The sequence below is a fragment of the Nannobrachium achirus genome, assembly GCF_963921795.1.
Source record: "Nannobrachium achirus genome assembly, chromosome: 15".
Lineage (NCBI taxonomy): Eukaryota > Metazoa > Chordata > Actinopteri > Myctophiformes > Myctophidae > Nannobrachium > Nannobrachium achirus.
The window spans coordinates 21,962,367-21,986,651 of NC_137822.1; the positions used below are offsets into that span (position 1 = coordinate 21,962,367).

At 41.3% G+C, this 24,285-nt stretch overlaps 1 protein-coding gene across 1 annotated transcript in view; it reads right to left on the reverse strand.

The window, feature by feature from the left end:
• Positions 1-24,285, reverse strand: part of hcn1 (hyperpolarization activated cyclic nucleotide-gated potassium channel 1) — a gene marked incomplete at both ends in the record, with an annotated part of 136,128 nt that overhangs the window by 61,814 nt on the left and 50,029 nt on the right. The window contains one exon of the mRNA XM_080743811.1: positions 12,937-13,098. Within this exon, the coding sequence (XP_080599937.1) occupies positions 12,937-13,098 (162 nt within the window). The remainder of the gene's footprint in view (positions 1-12,936; positions 13,099-24,285) is intronic.

Consider the following 24,285-nt stretch of genomic DNA (forward strand, 5'->3'; position numbering starts at 1 on the left):
TATATAAAGAAATATAGCCATTTCTGCTTTCGGTGTGATTATTAGATAATTATTACACAGACAAAAGGTTGCATGATTTATTTATAGGGTGATAATAATTCCTGGACTTTTAAACATAGGCCAACATTTTAGATTCTGTGAGAAGTTGACTAAAACAAAAAAATGCAGCAATTTGCTTATTTTCACCCCCTTTTTGCATAACTTATGCTAGTTATGCTAATTAGGAAAGGTTGTATGACTTCACAATGGTAACAGATGAATTTCTGGACCTCACAAATATGGGCTTAGACTCTTAGATCACCTTTATAAGTTACCTAGAAGCAAAGTTATTGCCATTTCCTGTTTTTGGCAATTAATTGGCTTATTATGCTAATTACACATGCTAAACCCAAAAAGAAAAATTGGAGACATGTTTTTTTGGCATTCTGAGAACCCCAAGAATGAAAATATACATGTCTCCGAAAATTAACATTCCAAAATTACGGCCAACAGAATCTGTATGATTGGCTCCCACACTATGCTAACGTGCGGTGGATTTTTGAGAGCAGCATTACGGGAGATGTTTTTACTGTACACGGTGGCGCGACCCCTCATCAGCTTACAGTCATCAGACAAGGTAAAAAGAACGAGCCATATTGGCAACGAGCTGGGTTGAAAATTTGGGCGAACGGGAACGTCCGAAGCAGTAAAAGAGTTAAGCAGCATACCGGTAACTGATATGAGAGAAACACCACACAACTCCCTTATGCAAAGATGCAATCCATAGATTCCATGTCCTTCCCAGCATTTGAACCTAGGTCTCATGCATGGGAGATCAAACAAATGAGGCTCTTCGATATTGGGCTTATGAACGTCAGGCAGTACTAGTTGTTATCCAGTAGGTGTCCTACCTGACACCAGGGTCTAAAAGTTTCAATGGTGCTCTTTACAGAACAAAGTTCAAAGAAGCAAACAATGAATCAAAATCAGAATACAAAAAATAAAAAAATAACCTTGACATAGATGTATGTCTTCGGATGTGTTTTAAACAAAAGCACTGATGTTGCTGACCATATAGCTCCTCCAGTATGGATGGGACGATAATCGATATTATCATTTATCGCGAAGGGAAAAAAAAACACTCGCGATAATCGTATCGAGGAGATTTAAATGAAATTGTCCTCCGTCATGCATTGGGATAAATTGACCTTTTATTTACCGAGCTGCATATCTGGTACCATTTAAAGTTAAATGGTTTAAAGTTTAAACCCTCTATAATTGGTCAAACAGACATAGAAATAATGTACTTCATACTGTCTTTTTTTCACTCTCTACCAAATACCTTTGCCAAAAGGTAGCCGATCTACAAGCTCACAACGCGTTGCGTTGCGACGTGTTGTGAGCTTGTAGATCTGCTATTCTTTGGCAAATGTTCCGCCCTAGGATAATGGATGTTGGGTATATTGTGATTATCGTGATAATGTCGCAAATCCCAATTTCTTTGGTCACAATAATCGTGACATGAAATGTTCATATCGTCCTATCCCTACCCAGTAGGGTGTTCCAAAGCCTAGGTGCCCAGACAGCAAAATCGCTATCCACTGGTAATTAGGTGAATTATAGGAACAACCAGGGGGCCATATCTGAGGATCTAATTCTAAGGCTATGCACAGACTATTAAGGGACCAGCATATCTAAAATGAAACTGGGAGCCTGTCCACGCAGGGCTTTAACTGTGATTACCATAGTAGTAAAACCTTGAACTCACTTTTGTTCTGAAGCCCACAGGCTACCAGTGAAGGACAGCCAAGATGGGTGTGACGATATGGTGAGGTTTCTTAGTGGGAGTTAACAGTTTGGCAGCAGAATTCTGTTCTTTTTTGCTGAAGCCAGAGAACAGGGAGTTAATCTAAGTGAGATGAGATAAATGCATGAATGTCCTTTTCAAGGTCAGGGGTTGACGGGAAGGACTTACTTTTGGCAATATTCCCAGACTGGATGTAACAAGATTTAACAGCTCTTGTAACTTGTTTGTTTAGGGGCTGTACAGTACTTAATATTTATTAAAAATATGCCATCACTGTCGGGCAGACACCTTGTATCAAATTTGTATATTTTGTCTTAAAGTAAAGCCCTGCTTCATCATACAAGACTGTCGCACACAACTAGTGAAAATAGCAGATCTACAAGCACACACCGCCTGGCGGTGCGAGGCATTTTGTGCTTGTAGACGCCGGTGGGACGAACGGTTCTCGAGATACGCGGTTTACATACATACATAACCAGTAAGACTCCCTAATCGGGAGATAAGCGACCGTAGGTGGCTTTGCAAGAATCGGCCTGATGGTGGCGATAGAAGAGGGCCATGTGAGAAATGAGGGGTGGGGTCTGCGCGGCGCCGAGGCGGACGAATAGGTACCGGCCCCGGCTCTCCCGGTCGCTCCTAGCCGGAGTTACAGCATTTTATGTGAGCTGCAGTGTAGGGGGTCCTCCACTGGGGGCACCACCACTTTTGCATCCGTTCTGGAGCACCAGGAGTCGGTGGTCCCCGGGAATTCCCCGTGAGCAGCCCCGTTGGGGTGGTCATTTGGTCATTTTTGCACATTTGCGTTTTCTTTTACATCTGGGGGTCCCCCAGGGAGCTGGGGGTCCCTGTAGCTCCGGGGGTCCTTGGAGGTTGTAGTTTGGCAGGTAAGGAGTGTGTGTGCAAAATGTGGCATGGATGGGGGCAACGGTTGTGGAGATATGAGCAGGGGAAAAGTGTGACGTGTGATGTGTCACTCACGGAGGGACATTTTTTTACACCTGGGGGTCCCCCATGGACCTGGGGGTCCCTGGAGCTCCGGGGGTCCTTGGAGGTTGTAGTTTGGCAGGTAAGGAGTGTGTGTGCAAAATGTGGCATGGATGGGGGCAACGGTTGTGGAGATATGAGCAGGGCAAAAGTGTGACTCACTGACTCACTCACTGACAGACAGACAGCCTGTGGAGGTTTTGGTAGTAAATGCGACCTACGGTCGCAATCACAGAGATTTCTCGCATTTATTTATTTTTAAAATGATAAATAAAAAGTTTTGGACATACAAGGTTCTCACCCGACAACAATGATATGTATTATTATACGTTATAATATCTATACTATAATTTTGCGGGTCAGTCAGTAGGTCAGTCAGTCAGTCAGTCAGTAAATGCTTTTCCACTACAAACCACCCACCAACAGGGGGTGGTGACGTGCGGACTGAAGTCACTAATGCACCGGGTGCATTTGATGTGTGTCTTAATCTTCAAACGGGTAAGGTCTAGTTGTTATATATTTGTTGTATCGCTACCATTGAGTTTGGTTAAAATTAAGGTTTTATTCATTCCAGGTTCCAAGGCAACTGACAGAATAGCCTTGTAGAGTGCATGATTAATAGCAAACATTCATAATCTTAAATTGCTTTAGTAATTGACTGATAGAGTGGCTGTATGCCACCTTTTTTTGTAAAGTATCTTAGTAAAAAGATTAATTATGACAGTAGTTAAGCTGGAATGGATAGCACTGCAAAGCATTTTTGGGTGACATTTGTTGGGGTAAATAACACAGGGTGGAACAGTGACACACATGTAAGATTACATAACATTCACTGTTATAAGACACGATAAAAGCATGTGTTACTTATAACACAGTGAACAACATGTTAGGAATGGTTTTCTGGGTCAACCTGACTCATCTAATATTAGGACAGGAGCGGAATATTTATTTGTAATGTTGAGGCGTGATAACATTTCAACTTCCAGTCCACAGTAAAAGTCAACGAACGGTGTAAATGGATCAAGCAACACCGACAAACTCAGACAGTGTCTCTTAGGTAGAGACCCAGTAAGGGTCAATTTGGTTCCTAACGATCAATAATTTAGCTGGGGACCCCCTGAACCCATTCAAGGACCCCTGGGGGACCCTGGACTCCACATTTAGAAGCAGTGCCTTAAAGCAGCCAGTGTGCATGTGGTATAGAGAGGTCTGCCTGGGAATTGAAGAGACAAGTGTTTACAATCAGCATTACCCAGGAGGCCCGAGCACTCTCAGGCCCTATCAGCCCACTGAGAGGAGAATGGGCTGTTTGACCCCAACTCCGAGAGGGAATGATAGAGAAAGAGGGAAGGAGAGAGAGAGACAGACAGACAGAGAGCTGTCACAATGTTTTCATATTGTTTGTGCAAGTTTTCATAGAGCGTGCGTGCATGTGCGTTATACTTTAAGAATATTGATGAATACAAGAAAAGGGGGTGAGGAAAAGAGTGTTGTTGTGATGGCTTATAATAGCTAGTTCCAACCCTTGCATGTGATTGCCCAAGAGACATAAAGAGCTGTGCCAACCACGATATACCAATAGACAAGTGCCTCATCACTATAAATATTACTGATTAATGTTCAGTAATGAAACACTTCTCACTCATGTCCCACAGGCTGTGCTGGTGTGTCTGTGACACAGTGCTACCTGTTTAAAATGCATGTGACGTTTGCAGATGTTGTATAGTAACTAATTCTGTCATGACATGCAAAACAGTAAAAACTTTTTTCTTTTATTGAGACCGTAGGTCGCATTTACTACCAAAACCTCCACAGGCTGTCTGTGCGTGAGTCAGTCAGTCACACTTTTGCCCTGCTCATATCTCCACAACCGTTGGCCCCATCCATGCCAAATTTTGCACACACACTCCTTGACTGCCAAACTACAACCTCCAAGGACCCCCGGAGCCCCAGGGGGACCCCCAGATGTAAAAAATGACCAAATGTGCTCACACGTCACACGTCACACTTTTTCCCTGCTTATATCTCCGCACCCGTTGACCCGATCCATGCCAGATTTTACACACACACTCCTTGCCTGCCAAACTACAACCTCCAAGGACCCCCGGAGCCCCAGGACCTGGGGGACCCCCAGATGTAAAAAATGACCAAATGTGCAAAAATGACCAAATGACCACCCCAACGGGGCTGCTCGCGGGGAATTCCCGGGGACCACCGACTCCTGGTGCTCCAGAACGGATGCAAAAGTGGTGGCGCCCCCAGTGGAGGACCCCCTGCCACTGCAGCGCACATAAAATGCCGTAACTCGGGCTAGGAGCGTCCGGGAGAGCCGGGGCCGGTACCTATTCGTCCGCCAAGGCAACGCGGAGACCACACCCCTCATTTCTCACATGGCCCTATCTAGCGCCACCTTCAGGCCGATTTTTAAAACACATTTTTGGACACTGCTCCTACAGTTTTTGCCCTAAAATCACGAATATCACTACACAGCATGTCTACACTCATGTCATCAACATGGATCAGGAAGATTTTGGAAAAACACATTTTTGCCCTATTTGTGGAGATAAGCCACCTACGGTCGCTTATCTCCCGATTAGGGAGTCTTACTGGTATATATATATATATGTGTGTGTGTGTGTGTGTGTGTGTGTGTATGCGTGCGTGCGTGCGTGCGTGCGTGCGTGCGTGCGTGCGGCATTTATTCCGTTTGTGAAATTGGCTGGCTTGGCTGAAGTTGGCTTGCTCAGAGCCATCTCAATGGGTCTGGCAGTGTCAACAGTCAACTAGTTAATGTCTGTAGGTTATTTACAAGGAAATAAAGATAACATTGCTTTATTTTATAGCAAATTGGCCCACAATATAAATATGTTTTGTTGGTAACTACTGTATAAAGGCAATAAAACACTCAAGGTCTCGCTGCAGTATATTGTGGTTATTGGCATGGCTGTGCAGGGCAATGGCATTCCGCTTTGTGATAGTGGGGCGGTTAACCAAACCAATTGTGCATTTTATGACAGAAGCATGAAACTTTCTACAGTGTTTCTATATACTATGAAGTTTGTTTTCAGACGTGGAACCACTTCTGAATTGACCTCTGCGGCCCCCGAAATCCAAGATGTCCGTCCAAAAAAGTGTTTTTACCTTTATAACTCCAAATGCATTGATTTTAAGACCCATAAATGTATTAAAGTTGAATATAAAATCAGGCATTGCGGACATTTTGGTACCAGGTACGTGTCTGTATCTATTTCAGTTCTTGAGATACAGCATATAGGTACACCTGAGTCTGTAAAAGTACCTATATGTTGTATCTCAAAAACTGTAATAGATACAGACACATACTTGGTACCAAAATATCCGCAATGCCCAACTTTATATTCAACTATAATATGTTTATGGGTCTTAAAACCAATGCTTTTGGAGTTATAAAGGGAAAAACACTTTTTTGGACGGACATCTTGGATTTCGGGGGCCGCCATCTTTGATTTTCAAGTGGCTCGGCTTCTTAAATCAAAGAGTGGCCTCCAAAGATGATGTGTACCACTTTTCACGCTTGTATCACCGAGTGAACGATTGCGCTTATTATTTCCTGTACTATGAGGCAAGACTCCTTATCAAGATCTAATTCTTCATTGTCAGTTCCTTCATTGTCAAATTATTTTTGTACCAAGCTGCACAGGCACATCCATATGCTCCACTTCAGTAAAGCCCTCTTTTATGACAGAGACAATGCCCTATACTGCACTGGTTTACAATTGCCTGTAAGTGGAAACCAGTGCACAAACTGTTCCAAGCATCTGGCCTGAAGAGGTTCTTAAGTTTAATGCTGGGGGACCAACCTGCCTTCTACCATGTGCCAGCCACAATTCATTGGTGAGGGCTTTGGATACCCTTGTTGATAGTGGGTCCTCACTGTATACTTAAAAGTGGTAAAATCAGATTTTGCTGCTATAATGTTGAGTGAATTTCCAAACGTATTACTGCTAATGTGGCAGTGAAATGAAAATGCAAGTAGCAAAGCAAATATTAGTTGATGCTGGCAAAAGTGATAATGAATATAATTGTCTTTGGGTGTGATGAAGGATATGGCTGATTCTGTGTGTGCAGTCATACCTGGTTGTCAGGGGGCCAAAGCTGATATTGACTTGACTTAAGATAACACCTCCTGGTTGTATTCTCACAAATCAGTACTGACCATTTATTTTAAATTTGCTGCAATAATGTTGAGCAAAGTTGCATTTGTAAATGTACTGCTAATGTGGTAATGTAATGAAAATGCAGGTAGCAAAGCTAATATTAGTTGATGCTGGCAAGAGTAATGGTGAATATTATTTCAAGAGCATGATGCCCTGGTTTGCTGCTTATGATCACAGACATGAGACAGTTATAAACCGTTGGTCCATCACCTACAATGAAGGTGTTTGTGCAACCTTGGCAGAGGATACCAGATCATGTTTTGGACTGACACATGATGATGAAGACACCAAGAATCAAAAGATATCACATCTTCCAATAGGATAATGTTTATGATCTAGTGTCTCTGACAACTGGTGATGTTGATTCAGAAGATACACTGAAGGACCTTGGAAATGCTGCAGTCTGGCAAGAAAATTATCACTTAATTTGTTGGGAACCAACTGGTCACAAAGAATAAAGACTTCCACGACAGCCTCTCCAGAAACATCCTCATTTCACTGCCAGTTCACTATAGGAAAAAAGAGAGCCTGGAAATTGTTCCAGCCCTCAACTTCTCCATAACTTTGGTGAGGATGAAGTACCAAGTACAGCTACTATCTCATTGGCAGTTTGTATGCACACTCTATGACCCCAACTCAACAGCAAATCAATTCATGCAGTTTCTGTGGCCTGTTTTGAAAACTGAAAGCCAATATTGATACAATGCCGCCAACAAGTGATGTCCTGACTCTGCACATCATGAGGACCCACTATCAACAAGGGTATCCAAAGCCCTCACCAATGAATTGTGGCTGGCACATGGTAGAAGGCAGGTTGGTCCCCCAGCATTAAACTTAAGAACCTCTTCAGGCCAGATGCTTGGAACAGTTTGTGCACTGGTTTCCACTTAGAGGCAAGTGTAAACCAGTGCAGTACTATAGGGCATTGTCTCTGTCATAAAAGAGGGCTTTACTGAAGTGGAGCATATGGATGTGCCTGTGCATCTTGGTACAAAAACTAATTCGACAATGAAGAAACTGACAATGAAGAATTAGATCTTGATCAGGAGTCTTGCCTCATAGTACAGGAAATAATAAGAGCAATCGTTCACTCGGTGATACAAGCGTGAAAATTGGTACACATCATCTTTGGAGGCCACTCTTTGATTTAAGAAGCCGAGCCACGTGAAAATCAAAGATGGCGGCCCCCGAAATCCAAGATGTCGGTCCAAAAAAGTGTTTTTTCCTTTATAACTCCAAAAGCATTGGTTTTAAGACCCATGAACATATTATAGTTGAATATAAAGTTGGGCATTGCGGATATTTTGGTACCAAGTATGTGTCTGTATCTATTACAGTTTTTGAGATACAACATATAGGTACTTTTACAGACTCAGGTGTACCTATATGCTGTATCTCAAGAACTGAAATGGATACAGACACGTACCTGGTACCAAAATGTCCGCAATGCCTGATTTCATATTCAACTTTAATACATTTATGGGTCTTAAAATCAATGCATTTGGAGTTATAAAGGTAAAAACACTTTTTTGGACGGACATCTTGGATTTCGGGGGCCGCAGAGTTCAATTCAGAAGTGGTTCCACGTCTGAAAACAAACTTCATAGTATATAGAAACACTGTAGAAAGTTTCATGCTTCTGTCATAAAATGCACAATACCTTCTATATCATGAGCTTAACAGCCCCACTATGAGTGCCCATGCCGCATGTAATGGATTTGACACTCAAGATTACTCAAACCTTTATACAGAGCACAGGGGAATAACACTCAAGTACATTTCTTATAATTTATCCCACCAGCAGTGGTGTAAAGTACTGTAACTAAGTACAGTACTGTACTTAAGTAACATTTTGTACTTGAGTATTTCCAATTTCAAATACTTTTACTTCTACTCCTCCAATACATCTCAGAATATTGTACTTTTACTCCATTACATTTATTAGAGAACTTTAGTTACTAGTTACTTTAGATTGATTATTATCGACTTCTATTTTCAAAAGATTTTTTATACATTTGAAAACTTGAAATGGGACATTTTGCATGATGAGTACCTTTTGGTACTTTAAGTATATTTTGATACAAATACTTTTGTACTTTTACTCAAGTACATTTTGAAATCCGGATTTGTTTGAGTATTTCTATATTGCTGTATTGATACTTTAACTTAAGTAAAACATTTGGGTACTTCATGCACTGCCTGCCAGATGGCTGCTCAGATGGCTCAGATGAATGCACAGGGGGTTAGGGGTTCCATGTCTTGCTCTGGGACACTAGTTCTAACGTGCTACTTTGGGACTGCCTCTGCACCCATCCAGCTACAGCCGCTCTGAGTGGCATATTAGTAATGAAGCTGTCTGGGTACAGTAGACAGTACTGTATGTCACTACTCACAATGACTTAACCGCATGAACCCCCGCATCCCTATTCTGGCAGCGAACATTGTAGGAAAAGAGCTGATAAGCTCAAACACGCCAAAGTGTGGATGGGCTAATTTCGGTGAAGGGGTTTGATGTAGAGGGTAAAAGCCCTGGAGGTCCCTGGTCAACTAAGTAGTAGGTTTAAGTGTTTAAATAATACGCATGCATTCAGACTAGACACATCCACATCCACCTTAATGCCGGTGAAGGATAATAGTGTCAACCGAATATAGAACGGAAAAGACTGCATGCTGCTCTGTGGCATTAACTGTGTAAAAAGCCAAACAAGGTTTCCGCCGCATTTGGTCTACATCCGTGGAGTTAAGATTGACCAGTGTATCATCATTAATTCACCACACAAGGTCATGATGTGTATGTTAGATATAATTTGGTGGTCAAACCAATGAGCCGCTGCCGTTTTTAGTCCCACCCAGGGCTCTAACTTCAGCATGACAGGGTTCAAGGTTGCTTCATTTGTCTTTTCTTTTCTTTCCGCAAGCAGCTTCAGAAAAAAGAAAAAAACAAGCTTGTTTATCCGACCTAGAGACAGCAAAAAAGTATATTTCAGAAAAGTCTATATCAATCAAAATAAATAAATCCTAACACTAGAAGAATGTAATAAAAACAAGCATAACCGGGTCAAAACAATATAAAAAAAACCTTTTCAACTGCTCTTAAGGAACAACAATGTTGGTCGGTTTAACACATCCAATCATATCTCGAAAACTACTGGCTCATTTTGATTACCCAATGACCTTTTAGCATCAACATTATTGCTCCATTCACCAGCAAGGACAAAGCAACAGGCTACAAGCCATTTTTTCACTGGAAGCCAGTTCAGCCTCTTCGGGCACTCCAATGACTGTGGTGAAGCGTCATTCATTCATGTTTTTTTTTTTTTTTTTCATCATTTCCACTCTCCTTCTCTCTGCACACAATTCCTGCTTGTAATGGCGGGAAAACTAATTATTGCCGTTCTTTTAAACCAGGGGGCCAGTTGTCCGGATTTAACACACTTGGTGCCAAACCTGAGTTTCCCAAGTTTGTAATAGGCCTTGCCAAACACGAGTTTCCCGAGTTGTCCGTTTCTTTTTTTTTTTTCTTTTTTTTTTTTTTGCTCTCCCTACTCTCCTTACTTCCTACTTCCGGTTTCGGCATAATCGCGATCGCGAAATGCATGTTTGACTCCCAGAACAGCCCATGGAAGCTCCCATGGCAGCCATGTTTGTTTACATTTGAAGAAAACACTATAGCCTATATCTTTTGAATGCCTGAACGGTTTTCCAAGCAGATTTTTTTTTGTTTTGTTTGAAAGCTGTGAAAGGCGTGCACACGTGTGGTGCATCATCCGTGCATTATCCTGCATGACCTGTGCACATCGTGCACATTAAAAGATTAATAAACATTGTCATAAATACTTTATGGTTGCTGTCGCTAGTTTAAAGCCTCGTTTCAATCACCATGATATGTGTTTTGTGAAAAAATGGTCCATGTTATAATTGATGTTAAAGCAGGGTATGCTGTAGGAGGGGCTTGTGATCATAGGCTTGTGATGATGATTCTTCGTTTGCTTTATTTTCGGCAGGCTCAACACCCAAGAATCCCTGCGGTTGCATGTGACCGTTGGCAGCCAATAGCATTTAATGGTACCCATTAAAACAATGATGGCGACACCCATACAAGGGCAAAAAAAGCTTCATTTTCACAGCATAGAAACCAATGGGTTCCCACCGTCCATATTTTTTACAGTCTATGTTTTAAACCCAAGCCTTTATGCTTTTCTTACTCGCCAATCCCACACAGATGCCCACTTCAAGACAACGACTCTGCGACAGTGTAGCTGATCACGCATGGTCGTTTTGCAGCTTTTTTTCTCCTCTCTCCTGGCCCAAAGCGTCTTTGAGTAATTAGAAAAGCGCTATATAAATCCCAATCATTATTATTAATTTAGAAATACTAAAATGCCATTGTGTGCCTGAATGTCACCTGCTGTCATCTTTCCAATTACCATTATAATCATTTCAATAAACAAGATATTATCCTTGATGTGCTCATAATTAGATTAGAAAGCAATCCGTCCATCTATATCAAACACCTGATACCAGTGCCAGAATAGATATTTGGGGGAGTATTATTACCAACAGACAAACAAATAGATAAACAAGATAATTAGAACCTAACACCTGATCTGTTTCTGCGTCTGTATTCTGTACTCAACACCTCAGGTGCTTCAATGAGTACACTTAGATGAAGCACAGTCGATGCTCCAAGTAGGCCTAAATCAACATAAAATGTTGTCTTGAAGCATGTGACATTAACCTGGAACGCATTATTACGCATTATTACTTTAACCATTATTTTATGCTTTAACCATTAAAAAATAGCAGATATACAAGCTCACAGCACAGCACTGCGAGCTTGCAGATCTACTATTTTTGAATATCATGAAAATTACCCAATTCTATAAATCTCTTCTAAATCCTTCTTCTAAAGTGGTTCTCAAACCTTTTCCTGTCAAGGACCCGCAAAATTACATGTATTTTGCCACGGACCCCCATCTCAAATATATTGTTCCAGGGACCACCAGAAGCAGAGGTTTGAGTTATAATACAATAATTTGCTTTGAAAAATACACATTAAAAGATTTGCACAAATGTTCACGATTTTTCAAAAATAGCAGATATACAAGCTTGCAGCATGGCACTCGGTGGCACGCTGTGAGCAGTATCTGCTATTTTTCAATAGCTAAAGTATAAAATAATTACAGGTCTTAATGGGTTAAGTGTGTAATAAGGTAAAAGCACGTTGCAGCGTGATGCGTCAGATCAGGTAATAGGCTACTTCTTCTGTACGGTCAAGTTCAGTTGTTTGGGCCGAGTGTCACGGAGAATTCATAATGTATGAAAATCTATTGTGCATACATACATACATACATACTGTAAGCCCCGTAATGACCATATGCTTTGAAATTTCACTTCAGTACGAACACTTCATGTACCGTTCTAAAAACAAAACAGTTGCATAACTGCCCTGTTGTCTCCTCTCCCTCTGTTACCTAATGTAATGTCTGCTAAAGGACAACAAGAAACATGAGGCATATTTATTTGTCACTATCCGAGCAAAAGAGGCATTTGCCCTTTTTTAACTGGGACACATGTACTATTCTTCAATAATAATAATAGTGACCCTAACCAATTGACCCCCATCATCCATGTTCTGGGGGAACATTAGCCAAAAATACAGATCTACAAGCTCACAACATTGTATATCAGCTATTTCTGGCAAAGAGATTGCTTCATCACACAAAACTGTCGCACAAAACTAGTGAAAATAGCAGATCTACAAGCACACAAACGCCTTGCGGTGCGAGGCGTTGTGTGCTTTTAGATCGTCTATTTTCACTATTTTAAATCATTTTAAAGTGATAAATACAAAAACGGTTTTGGACATACAAGGTTTCCACCCGACACCAATGATATAAAGCACGTTTCACTGTTCACGAATATGACAAAATAACAAACGAAAGTGAAGAAAAAGCAATTGATACTTACAACCATACCGTTTAGCGACACCCAGCAATCGGGAGGGAAGTCTTGTAGCAGCGGCACCAGGAACTGCAAACATCCGTCCCAGTGACACAGGAGCAGCATCATGCCTATCAAATTAAATATCCTTACCACAGCACTAGCCAGGTCATAGGTCATATGGAAGATCTGCAGGAGAGACACAGAGAGAACAGAGAGAGAGAGGTTAGTAATGAAGGAAATTTGTGACCTTCAGCAACAATCATTCAGCATTCTATATAATATGCTAGTAACTGACAAGAGACCTGTTCATTGGTTCATTTTGTTAAAAGGATCCCTGGCTAATACGCCTTAATAGCCTACATAATAACTATAAATACAATATTTAAGGTGTTTTTAATTTAACTTTTAGTTATAGAGGGCAATTACTGTATATGTATTAAAGACAGGCAGCAGTGATTCCCTCCCGCCCCAAACATTATCATCAGGTATTATGATTATACTTATTTTATTTATTTATTTTCAAAAAAAGTGCACAGAAAGTGTTAGTTAGCCACACCCACAGTGTTGCTGTATGGTAAAAAGGGGAGGGGATGATTTTATGATGTCATTTCAATTGGGCCTTTTGACTCCGAGGCTTTCAGCCTTCAAGAAGAAACCAAAAATACACAAGGAAGACATATATTTGCACATTAACCACACGTGGGGCTCTATAATGTTAACTCCAACGACACATACAAAACAGAAAAATCACACTTGTGTGAACTGAGCGGTGGAGGCTGTGTGTGTGTGTGTGTGTGTGTGTGTGTGTGTGTGTGTGTGTGTGTGTGTGTGTGTGTGTGTGTGTGTGTGCGCGCTCGCGTGCGGGCGCGCGTGCGTGCGTGTGTGTGTGTATGTATGTGTGTGTGTGTATGAATGTGAGTGTGCCTGGCCTGAACAACAGCGCCCCTCCCTTAACATGTGTGGTCAGAAAAGGTATTGCAGACTACATACAGACTCAGGCTACATACAGACAGACAGACAAACACGCACGCACACACGGCCACATATAGGAGACGGTGTGACCACCGCTCAAAAAGTATGAAACTATGGCACCGCTTATTAGCCTGGGATCCCTTCAACCACTTTCACCCTGGAGTCCGTATTTTGGGCATATTATTTTTCAAATATTATTTCTTTCCCCAAACTTTTTCAAAAATAGAAAAGTAGCAGCCTTGTGAGCTTGTAGACTGGTTACTTTTCCCCCAAATCACTGCTGAACCTGTAAATACAAAGGCAGCAGTGACTCACAAATTGGCTTGGGCGGTATCTCTGACATTCTTTCAGTATAATGGTATATAATATGACGTATTTGAAAAAATAAAATAAAACATAAAATAAAACAACCAAACAAACTAAAAGCTGAGCTGCTGGTGATAGAAGTCAGTATAGGTTCATATATTCTGTATTTCTATTGCACACTCCTTCCAGCTATTACACTGGCCCGGAGTGCAGCCTGAAGAAAGAGAAATGAGTCACAAATAAAAACAAACAACTAACTAGGGCAACATAAAAAAGTAAATATGTGAGTCAGTCGCAGTTAGAGACGGAGAAGAAATAAACTAGTCATAAACTACTCTATCAGTGGGCTGAACGGAGATGTTGTGTGGGTGGTGGCTTTAGACTGGCAGTTGAATAAAATGTGGCTAATAAGCTTCTTTGAAGAAGTAAGATTAAAGGTTCTCCCCGAAAAAAGGCTTCTCCCCCAAGAAAATAAGCATTTTCTATCAATTACACACCCCATGAAGCCTTGAATTCATGGAGATTATTTTGTTTTTGTCGCATTCCTAAGCCGATAATTTGATGATGATCTTCTTTTAATGGAAGACTCTTTGCGTCTCCTACCAGAGACTCCACCGGTCATCAGGCGGAGTCTGATTAGCACAGGGATGCGACAAAAACTAAATAATCTCCCATGAATTCAAGACTTCATGGGGTGAGTAATTGATAGAAACTAAGTCATTCTTTGGGTGAACTATTTATTACTATGATACTTTTATGATTCCATACCTAGGACTCAGGAGTGGCTGTACTTTTTGATGGTATTGAAAAACTATACCCTGGTATACCATAAGGCACACACTTACATACAGACTCACAACAGAAGATAAGCTGTGTCTGTTTGGCCACCAGATCATTTGGCTTCCTGCCAGGCAATGCATCTGTGAATACCTTCAGTATACACACACACACACACACACTGAAGCTGAGCTATACATAATTCAGCATGGCATCTATCCAAAGCAAACTGACCAGAGTCAGGTAAAGATAGCTAGCCTACATTAACTAACACACATAGCCTAGCTGCTTTTTGTTCCCCAGAGTGAAAGTCAGTATGTATTTTTTTAAGCGAACAATTTTAACTCAAATTTCGCTTCTGGGGGGGTCCCTGGAACTAAATATTTTGAGATGGGGGTCCGTGGCCAAATTTGAGCACCACTGACATGGAACCATAGGTTTCTTGCGCACATTTTCACAATTTAAAAAAAAAATAGCAGATCTACAAGCTTGCAGCGCGGCACTCGGTGCCGCGCTGTGAGCTTGTATACCTGCTATTTTTCAATAGTTAACATTCATGGGGGGCCCGCAGTGAATCCTTGGACCCAGGGCCCAGAATTTGGTGTGACGCCCCTGGTGAAAGGTGTTCATAAAATAAGTCGAACGGAGCAGGCAGTGGAGCAGACAGTGGTGAAATGACAGGAGTCAAGTGCTACTGAGATAATGACTGTTTATTCAGAGCAGGAAGGATCTAGAATAGAAAGTCATCAGTGGAGTGAGTAGGCATGCCTGCCATGAAAAGAGCTTTCACTGACATTGTGTCTGAACTGAGACAATCTGCTCACGCCTGGATGGCTATATTGCTAATTCAGAGCCCATCATTAATACGAGAAATCCATTACTTCTCCTCTGGTGGCTTATTCCATCATCCTTTTTTTTTTGCCAAAGCAATAAAAGCAATATGGGGGGAAATGGTCAGTGATGACTTGGATTTGCATGATAAATCTGACCTATTGGCCATTTTGTTGAAACCCGCTGTATTGCTAAAGGTTTCCTCTCTATCAAATTAAAGACATTAGTGGATTCAGTTAATTGTAATCTATTTTTAAGTTGATGGCTCTGTTCTCCCCATAAACGTCCTCTATTACTAATGTGTGAATTTTAGGACCTCTGAATGATGAATTATTTTAATAGGCTGTTATGGTAAGGTGCACAGGACTGCTATAACAGGTTAATATGTTTTCTTCACCTAACAAAATTAATTGCCAGTGAGGAATACAAACTTTTTTTTTGTTGGTAGGAGTCTATGTTTGGAGTGTAAATACATAAATGAATGTTGTTATTTAAGTTATTTAACAGAAGCCCTATTAGCGTTACAGTTGTTTCATTATCAGTCATCATCATTATCTATTCTATTCTATTCTTCTTCTATTCTATCATTATGCGTAAAACGTGCTGCCACTGTTATGCCATAACACTTCATTTCCAGAGAATAATCTTGCAGATTAACCATTTATGCCCTATACTTTTTCAAGTGGCAAATTATTGTCACTTTTTTCACTATTTTCACCAACTATATGTTTATTTAATTTTGAAAACACATTGTCAAAATTTGGCGCCCGCATGAACTCCCTCCAAAAAATGATGGCCCACCTGCACTGCCCCAGCTGATTTCACTGTTTTCTCCTCTGCCTCTTTCCTGTCAATGGGGTACTATTCTCGCGTAGCCAGACAACTATTCCACAATCTCTGAATGCTATATAAAGTCTGGAACAGCAGCTCCCGAACGGCGAGTAATGGAAACGGGCATTACCGTTCAAGAAAATATATTTTAAAATGTAATTTCTGCTAAGCAGCAAGCTAAACATGCTTGTATGATTTTTATTTATATAATGATAAATGTGTGCGATGTGAGACGGAAACGGAAGTGACGAGGAGGCTTCACTTCCGCTTTAACTGGTACTCATCGTTCTTCTTTCGATGCACCAGACTGTATGCCGGGAGCATTTGCCCAAATCGCGGAGGCAACAGTCTGGCCTCGCGAGACTAATGGGGTACCAGTGTCTTGGTTGAAACGTGTCAACAAGACTGAAGAGTCGTCACTCCCGCTGACATTCCATCCCCATGTTCAAATGATCAAGTCCAAGAGCATGATTGAACTTAGATAATGTATTAATACTATGTATTAAAAATAAATCATCCCTAACCCTGAAATTCAATTCATTATTTCTATGGTATTAAAATCTTTTTTTATTTTTTTTCCTTTTTGACAGCCTTGCTGCTCTGGCATTTGGCATTTATGCCCTCAAACAAATTTACAACGCGACAAAGGTCACGTGGCCTTGGCCGTAAAAATGATGAAATTCCAGGCCTGTTGGTAAGTAAGGCATAAATAATTCCTGCTCTGGGAACCACGGCATCAGCAGGTTGAAAGGTGACCATCATTCTTCTGGGATTTGGATGAACAAGGTTTGACTGTTATGAATGCACTTCATTGTAGATTCAGCATTATGTTAACCCATTTAGGCCTAAAATTATTGGATGCTTTAACTATTAAAAAATAGCAGATATACAAGCTCACAGCGCGGCACCGAGTGCTGCGCTGCGAGCTTGTAGATCTGCTATTTTTGAAAAAGTTGTGAAAATGTATGCAAATCTTTGAATACCGGTATATGTATTTTTAAAGCGAACGTTTGTAACTAAAATTTTACTTCTGGGTGGTCCTTCACCTGAAAAGGTTTGAGAACCACTGACATAGTAGTCTCTCAAGAACAGACTAACTGAGCTCCAGTTAAGTGAAAAGGACCTTTTCTTTGACGATGGCTGGCCAGATAGCTGACATAGAAACATGGGTTTTTCAAAAGACACTTATAGAATCAGGTCAAAATTCGATCTTTCAAAAATAGCAGATCTACAGCTGTGAGCTTGTGAGCTTGTATATCTGCTATTTTTCAATAGTTAAAGACAAACTAGATAAAGAAAATGACTCAGTAGTTGGGAAAGCAGGGGTGTTCAAAGTGCGGCCCCGGGGGCCAAATGTGTCCCACGGCTTCATTCCTAAATTGTATAATAAACGGCCCGCCAGCACCGCCAAACAAGAATATTTTATAGTATAATTTGTTAGGATTCCTTGTTCGCTGTTGTCACATACTGAAGAAAGGCTATATTGTTGTACTCTTTTTTACCTTGCACGTTTGGTTATGTTTGTCATTTGGTGTGAGTTATTTGTGTTTTGTTCAGAGCACACACCTGACAAAAGACCAATATTGATGATGATCGTTAAATAAAATATTGTAATAAGGAGGAGAGAATGCATGTACAGTACACAGTAGGTACTGTATAGTATTCTGCTCTTAAAGCTCTCTACACTACTACTGTCTTTTGTCCGATCTGCTTCTGGCTGTAGACATTGAATGGTACTGTAAATAATGCACGCCAAACAAAGTGACAAAGGCTATGTGACTCCTTGCAGATAGTACCAGCAAACATGGGCAAGAACATGGGCAAGAAGATATTCTATCAAGGTGGTCTACCTAAATAGGTATTCCACCATTACATGCAGAAACACATTGACAAGTATGAGGTTGAGATAGCATAGCAATGTTGGCATGTGAGCAATGACAACCGGAATCATTGATGATGAACATGCAGGGCTTACATATTGTATTAACAGGTCCTCACAGAACATCATTAGACATTAGCTTACAATAGAATAGACCTTTTCCACGGCAGCCATGTTGACATGAAAAAGTACTGAAAGGTGTTCCATTCAGGTTGAACAGAGTCAGGTTGCTGCTAGTATACTTGTCAGCTCACTGAAAAGGCTTACACTAAATGTAACAGAGCCTTATTAATATCATCGGTAACACCTGTGTTTACCCTATACTATTTCATGCTGAGTATGGCTGAAGTGAAAAAGGTCTATTATAAAATGCATGTTTTATTATTTTGCACTAGCAGTATAGGCTACTGCGGATGTATTGATTTCCTGAGTGCCAATGGATCAGAACAACCGAGTTGTAAAAGGTTGTAGGCCTGTCACAAGTGAGAAAGACAAGGAAACAGAGAGAGAGAGACAGAGAGAGACGGAGACAGAGAAACAAAGAGAAAGACAGAGACAGAAAAAGACAGATAGCGAAAGAGACAATGACAGAGAAAGAGAAAGAGAGAGAGAGAGAAGAGAACGAAAACATACAAAACATGTATACTCTAAGAACCTGCATACTGTATTCCTGGATAATGAGGTGTTCTGGCTTAATATTTTTTAGTTTAGTTTTTTTTTTTGTAATTAACTGCCAACATCTTTTTGGCAAAATCACTTCCAACTCTGGCCATGTCATTATAGCCTGTTAGAACCTCTGTGCACCCAGTGACGCTGGCACCCAATGACGCTGGCCGGCCACACAAAGAGCAGAGCAGAGGACAAGAGGCTGTGCTGATGCTCAGATATGATTCAGCTCATCCACAGGGAGATGCAGCGCACTGCCCTGGAAGGCTAAAATTAGCCATGAAGCCTACAGGATGGCTGTCGCAAAGCACGCTGCCTTGTGCCCATATCTTTATTCTTGTTTTAGCAGTGATACAGTGTGTGTGTGCACGCAGGTGTGTGTGTGTGTGAGAGAGAGAGAGAGAGAGAGAGAGAGAGAGAGAGAGAGAGAGAGAGAGAAAGAGAGAGAGAGAGAAAGAGAGAGAGAGAGAGAGAGCAAGAGCAAGACAACACATATACTCTAGATTAGAAGCTACATACAGTATTCCTGGATAATGGGAAAACAGGAAGTGTCACTTTAGCCCTATTTGAATTGCAAATATTTCACACGAGACAGAAATAGAGGGTCAGACGAAGAGGGCTCGTCTTCACTCTGCGCCACAAACATTAGAAAACACCACAAAAGAGACGACAGAAGAGAGAAGGAAGTAGTAAAACAATGTTGATGAGGCTTACTCTCAACTGTAGACTGAGCTTCACTGCTTTGACTATGTCTGCAGCATGGGCTACAAAGAGGCCCCGTCAGCCAACAGTGCCAATTCCCAGGGACCATTTCACTTCACCGAATAAAAAAACAACAACAACTCTGCAATCTTCTAGGCCATGCTGGCTCATTGGGAGAGAGGAGACAGACGTCGTGGAAAGTAGGACTGTTTTACATATTTCAGTATTTGTCTGAAGGTTCAGATCGTTTCATCAACACACAGTAAGAAGAGGTAGAGGCAACATAGACACATTTCGGGCCCGTTTTTAATAATAGGACTACTGTCTACTGTAGATTTCTGTGCGTGATCATTCTGGCAAAATGTCACTGATTAAAGACATGAACATTGTAGGCATGACCAACAATTACAGTATATTCAAACGCTCATTTTGAATACAGACCATGCGATTTGGGGAAAAGCGTATTTGGCTTTGGGTCTGTTCTAAACATAATGGTTCACACCGTACTCCTTGAATCTGAGGTCTGTCTCCACAACAACATGAAACTATTCCCTGTGTTCCTCAAACTAAGTAGATTCTAATGAGAGATGGCATGATTACTGGGAATAATACAACTGTACATGCAATGACAATAACAACATCACTCCATCTGCATTGATACAAAGAGACTAATTCATCCATACCCGTCTCTGCATAATATGCCAAACAGAATTATGTGAATACAACCTCCCCATAATCCCTAATTAAGGCGTTTATCTCACACTGAACCCCTTGTGGCAGAGGACAAGGGGAGGAAAAAAGACTGAGAGTGAATGAGAAGAAACAGACAGAGGCAAACAGTGCAGCAGGAGGAGAGTTCCTCAGCCATGATGTTACAGTACGTTGACAGATCATGGCATAAGCACAGGTCTCCTGTCAGGACATGAACACATGGGGGAGAGGTGTTAGATGGATGCAGAGGAGCACTGCTAGATTGCCTGCCAACAAAGTTGTTATGCCTGTCCCAATTTTCACATAATTGCCTCACTGACTGCAATTATTTGAGTCAATGGCAATTATCTTTGCATAATTGTTGGAACTTTCAGTCATCAGTATAAAAACAGCTGGACGCACAGAACAGAAATCATTATTTCCTCTTTGTTTTCCATGTTCTCTAAAGAACTTCCAAATTGGAGTCCCTATTTGGGGCATTTGGGGCAATTAAATATTTGGAGTATAAAAGAATGAAGGAATGAAGAACATAATATATTTTTGATTAGGCCTATTGGTAATGATGTCAGTGATTTCTTTGTACATTTCAGTAATAGGCTTATCTAAGCTGATTATCTGCCCTGTGCTATTCGTGTTTACAAAGCCTAAAATACAAACAGAAATGTATTTATTATTCATAGTTCCATTATTCATTGCAAAACACAGTAACACAAAATTAAATCAAAACAACAATTTCATGACAGTGAGTGACAGACAGCTCTCCAACGTTGTATAAGCCTGCGTTCACTGAAAGGGTCAGAGAAGAGAATGCATTGCAGGGACATGCTGGCCATTGGGGAAAGCGGGACAACTCCCGAATGGCCGGTTCATTCCTGGCCGGTCCAGGAAAAAAATAAAAATAAAATGTCGGCCTTCGTTCCATTTTGGGGGCTGGGTGGCCAACAAAGTAAATCGTCACTGTCGGGCAGAAACCTTGTATCTCCAAGTTTCAAATTTGTACATTTTTTCGCAAAGCAAAGCCCTGCTTCATCATACAAGGCCGTTGCACAAAAGCAGTGAAAACAGCAGATCTACAAGCACACAACACAACGAGGCGTTGTGTGCTTGTAGATCGGCTGTTTTCACTAGTTTAAATCATTTTTAAAATGATAAATACAAAACCAACGGTTTTGGACGTACAAGGTTTCCACCCGACAACGACGAAATATAACTCATGTAATTGGCCCACTGGCTTGTCACTTGTCATGATCTGAAATGGCAAATCTTTGAGTAGCAGCAGCTCTATGGCGCGCAATGAGGGCCTCTCCAACTCTTTTTCCCGGGCTGAATCAGGGGCCCAGCATGTCCCTGATGCATTGTCACGATGCTCTCCCACTAAGCTCTCATAACAGAATGACAGTAGGCACAAGCTAGTATTGACACAAAGCCAAAAGCCCCATCAATGCTCTCAGCCAGCAATTGCACAACGCTAGCTTAAAATTAAGTCCATCAAGCTTAAAATTGACCCGATGGGTCAAAAGTCAGCACAACCTTCTAATACGGAAGTGTTTAATGGCCAAGATGTGACGTGACAGTGTTGTAAGGTCATCCATTGGTCTTGTTCAGCCAGCACTGCACTGATTGACATTTTGCTCCCCCGTATACATCCATTTAGCAGTACTACCAGTGGTGGAAACAGTACTCAAATGTTTTACTTAAGTTAAAGTATCAATACTGCAATATATATATAGAAATACCCTGTTAGGGTGCACACACACCAAAATACCTATGGGAGTGGAATCCCCTTTACGCCAATGCATTTCAATGAGATGGGGGTGGTTTCATGCATGCCAGTAGAGGATTTCTGCAAAAAACACTCCATTCTCATTGAAATGCATTGCCTAGAGTGGAATCCGCCAATGCATTTCAATGAGAAAGGAGCGTTTTTTGCAGAAATCCTCTACTGGCAAAAAAACGCTCCTTTCTCCCTTTCTCATTGAAATGCATTGGCGGATTCCACTATAGGTATTTTGGTGTGAGGGCACCCTTACCAGTAAAAGTCTGGAATTCAAAATGTACTTGAGTAAAAGTACAAAAGTATTGGCATCAAAATGTACTTCAAATACCAAAAGTAAAAGTAGTATGCAGAATGTTCCATTTCAAGTATTCAAATGTATAAAAATATTTTGAAAATAGCAGATCTACAAGCTCACAATGCGCCGACGCATTGTGAGCTTGTAGATCTGGTATTTTCAAATGTCCAAAAGGTATATAGGGCAAGTGGTTACTGTAGGTTTTGTAATAATAATCAAAATCTACAAAGTAACTTACGTTTTCAAATAATTATAGTGGAGTAAAAGTACTATAATATCCTGATCCAAGAATTAGTGGAGTAGAAGTAAAAGTAAATGGAATTGGAAATACTCAAGTAAAGTACAAATAATTCAAAATTGCACTTAAGCACAGTTCAGGAGACGATCACTTGGGTTAAGATATACTTTATTGACCAGAATGAAGCAGAAAGCAAGCATCACACAACATGGCATATTGAGCACCCTACTATAGAGACAGCATAGAATCTAAGCCTATATCTAAGCGCATAGTATTGGCAGCCTACCTTAGCTCTACTATAAGACAGCATAGAATCTATAGCCTAAGTTAGCATGGTTTGGCATGGGGTTCTGCCTCGGGCCATGGCTCGCTGAACCCACGATCCTCATGTTACCATGAGCATCGAGGGCATAATCTAATTACAGCGAGCCCTGGCCCGATACCCCCCGAGGGGGATCTAAGGCAGAACCTGAAGGTGGCGCTGGGGTGGTGGCGGGGCAGTGCTATGCAACAAGACTGAGTCCCACCATCTGACTTCCCTAAGAACTATGGGTAAGGGGGGGGGCAGGACCTAGTGACCCACCCCCCTCCGCGCGCGCGCTCCCTTGGGACCGCCCCCTGAACTCGCTTTGATCCTTACGAATCGTCGCACTATTTCAGGAGACGATCACTTGGGTTAAGATATACTTTATTGACCAGAATGAAGCAGAAAGCAAGCATCACACAACATGGCATATTGAGCACCCTACTATAGAGACAGCATAGAATCTAAGCCTATATCTAAGCGCATAGTATTGGCAGCCTACCTTAGCTCTACTATAAGACAGCATAGAATCTATAGCCTAAGTTAGCATGGTTTGGCATGGGGTTCTGCCTCGGGCCATGGCTCGCTGAACCCACGATCCTCATGTTACCATGAGCATCGAGGGCATAATCTAATTACAGCGAGCCCTGGCCCGATACCCCCAAAACTACAAACCCCCAAAGCACGCCAAAATCTCAGAATCCCATGCCAGTGCTAGCCAACTGCGAGGAAGGCAGCTCTGCTGTGACTCTAGCGATTAAGTTATCATTACTGCGGGGCAAACTATGAACTGCCTTTCCTGCTAACGCCAAAATAATAATTAAGCATATTAGCATCTGGCAGAGCGAATATTACTAAGGCAAAATACTAAGCAATGATATTGGCAGCTTGCCAAAACGCTATAAGTACTGCTAAAGCAATTTAATAATTAAGAATGTTAGCAGCTGCAGACCGAACCAACGGTGAGGAAGGTGGTACTGCTGACTATAACGATATACTGCAATCTGACTGAAGCCATACTAAAACACCCTAGAGAAAAGCGGGAGCAGCAACATGGACGTATATATATATAGACAGCAGAACC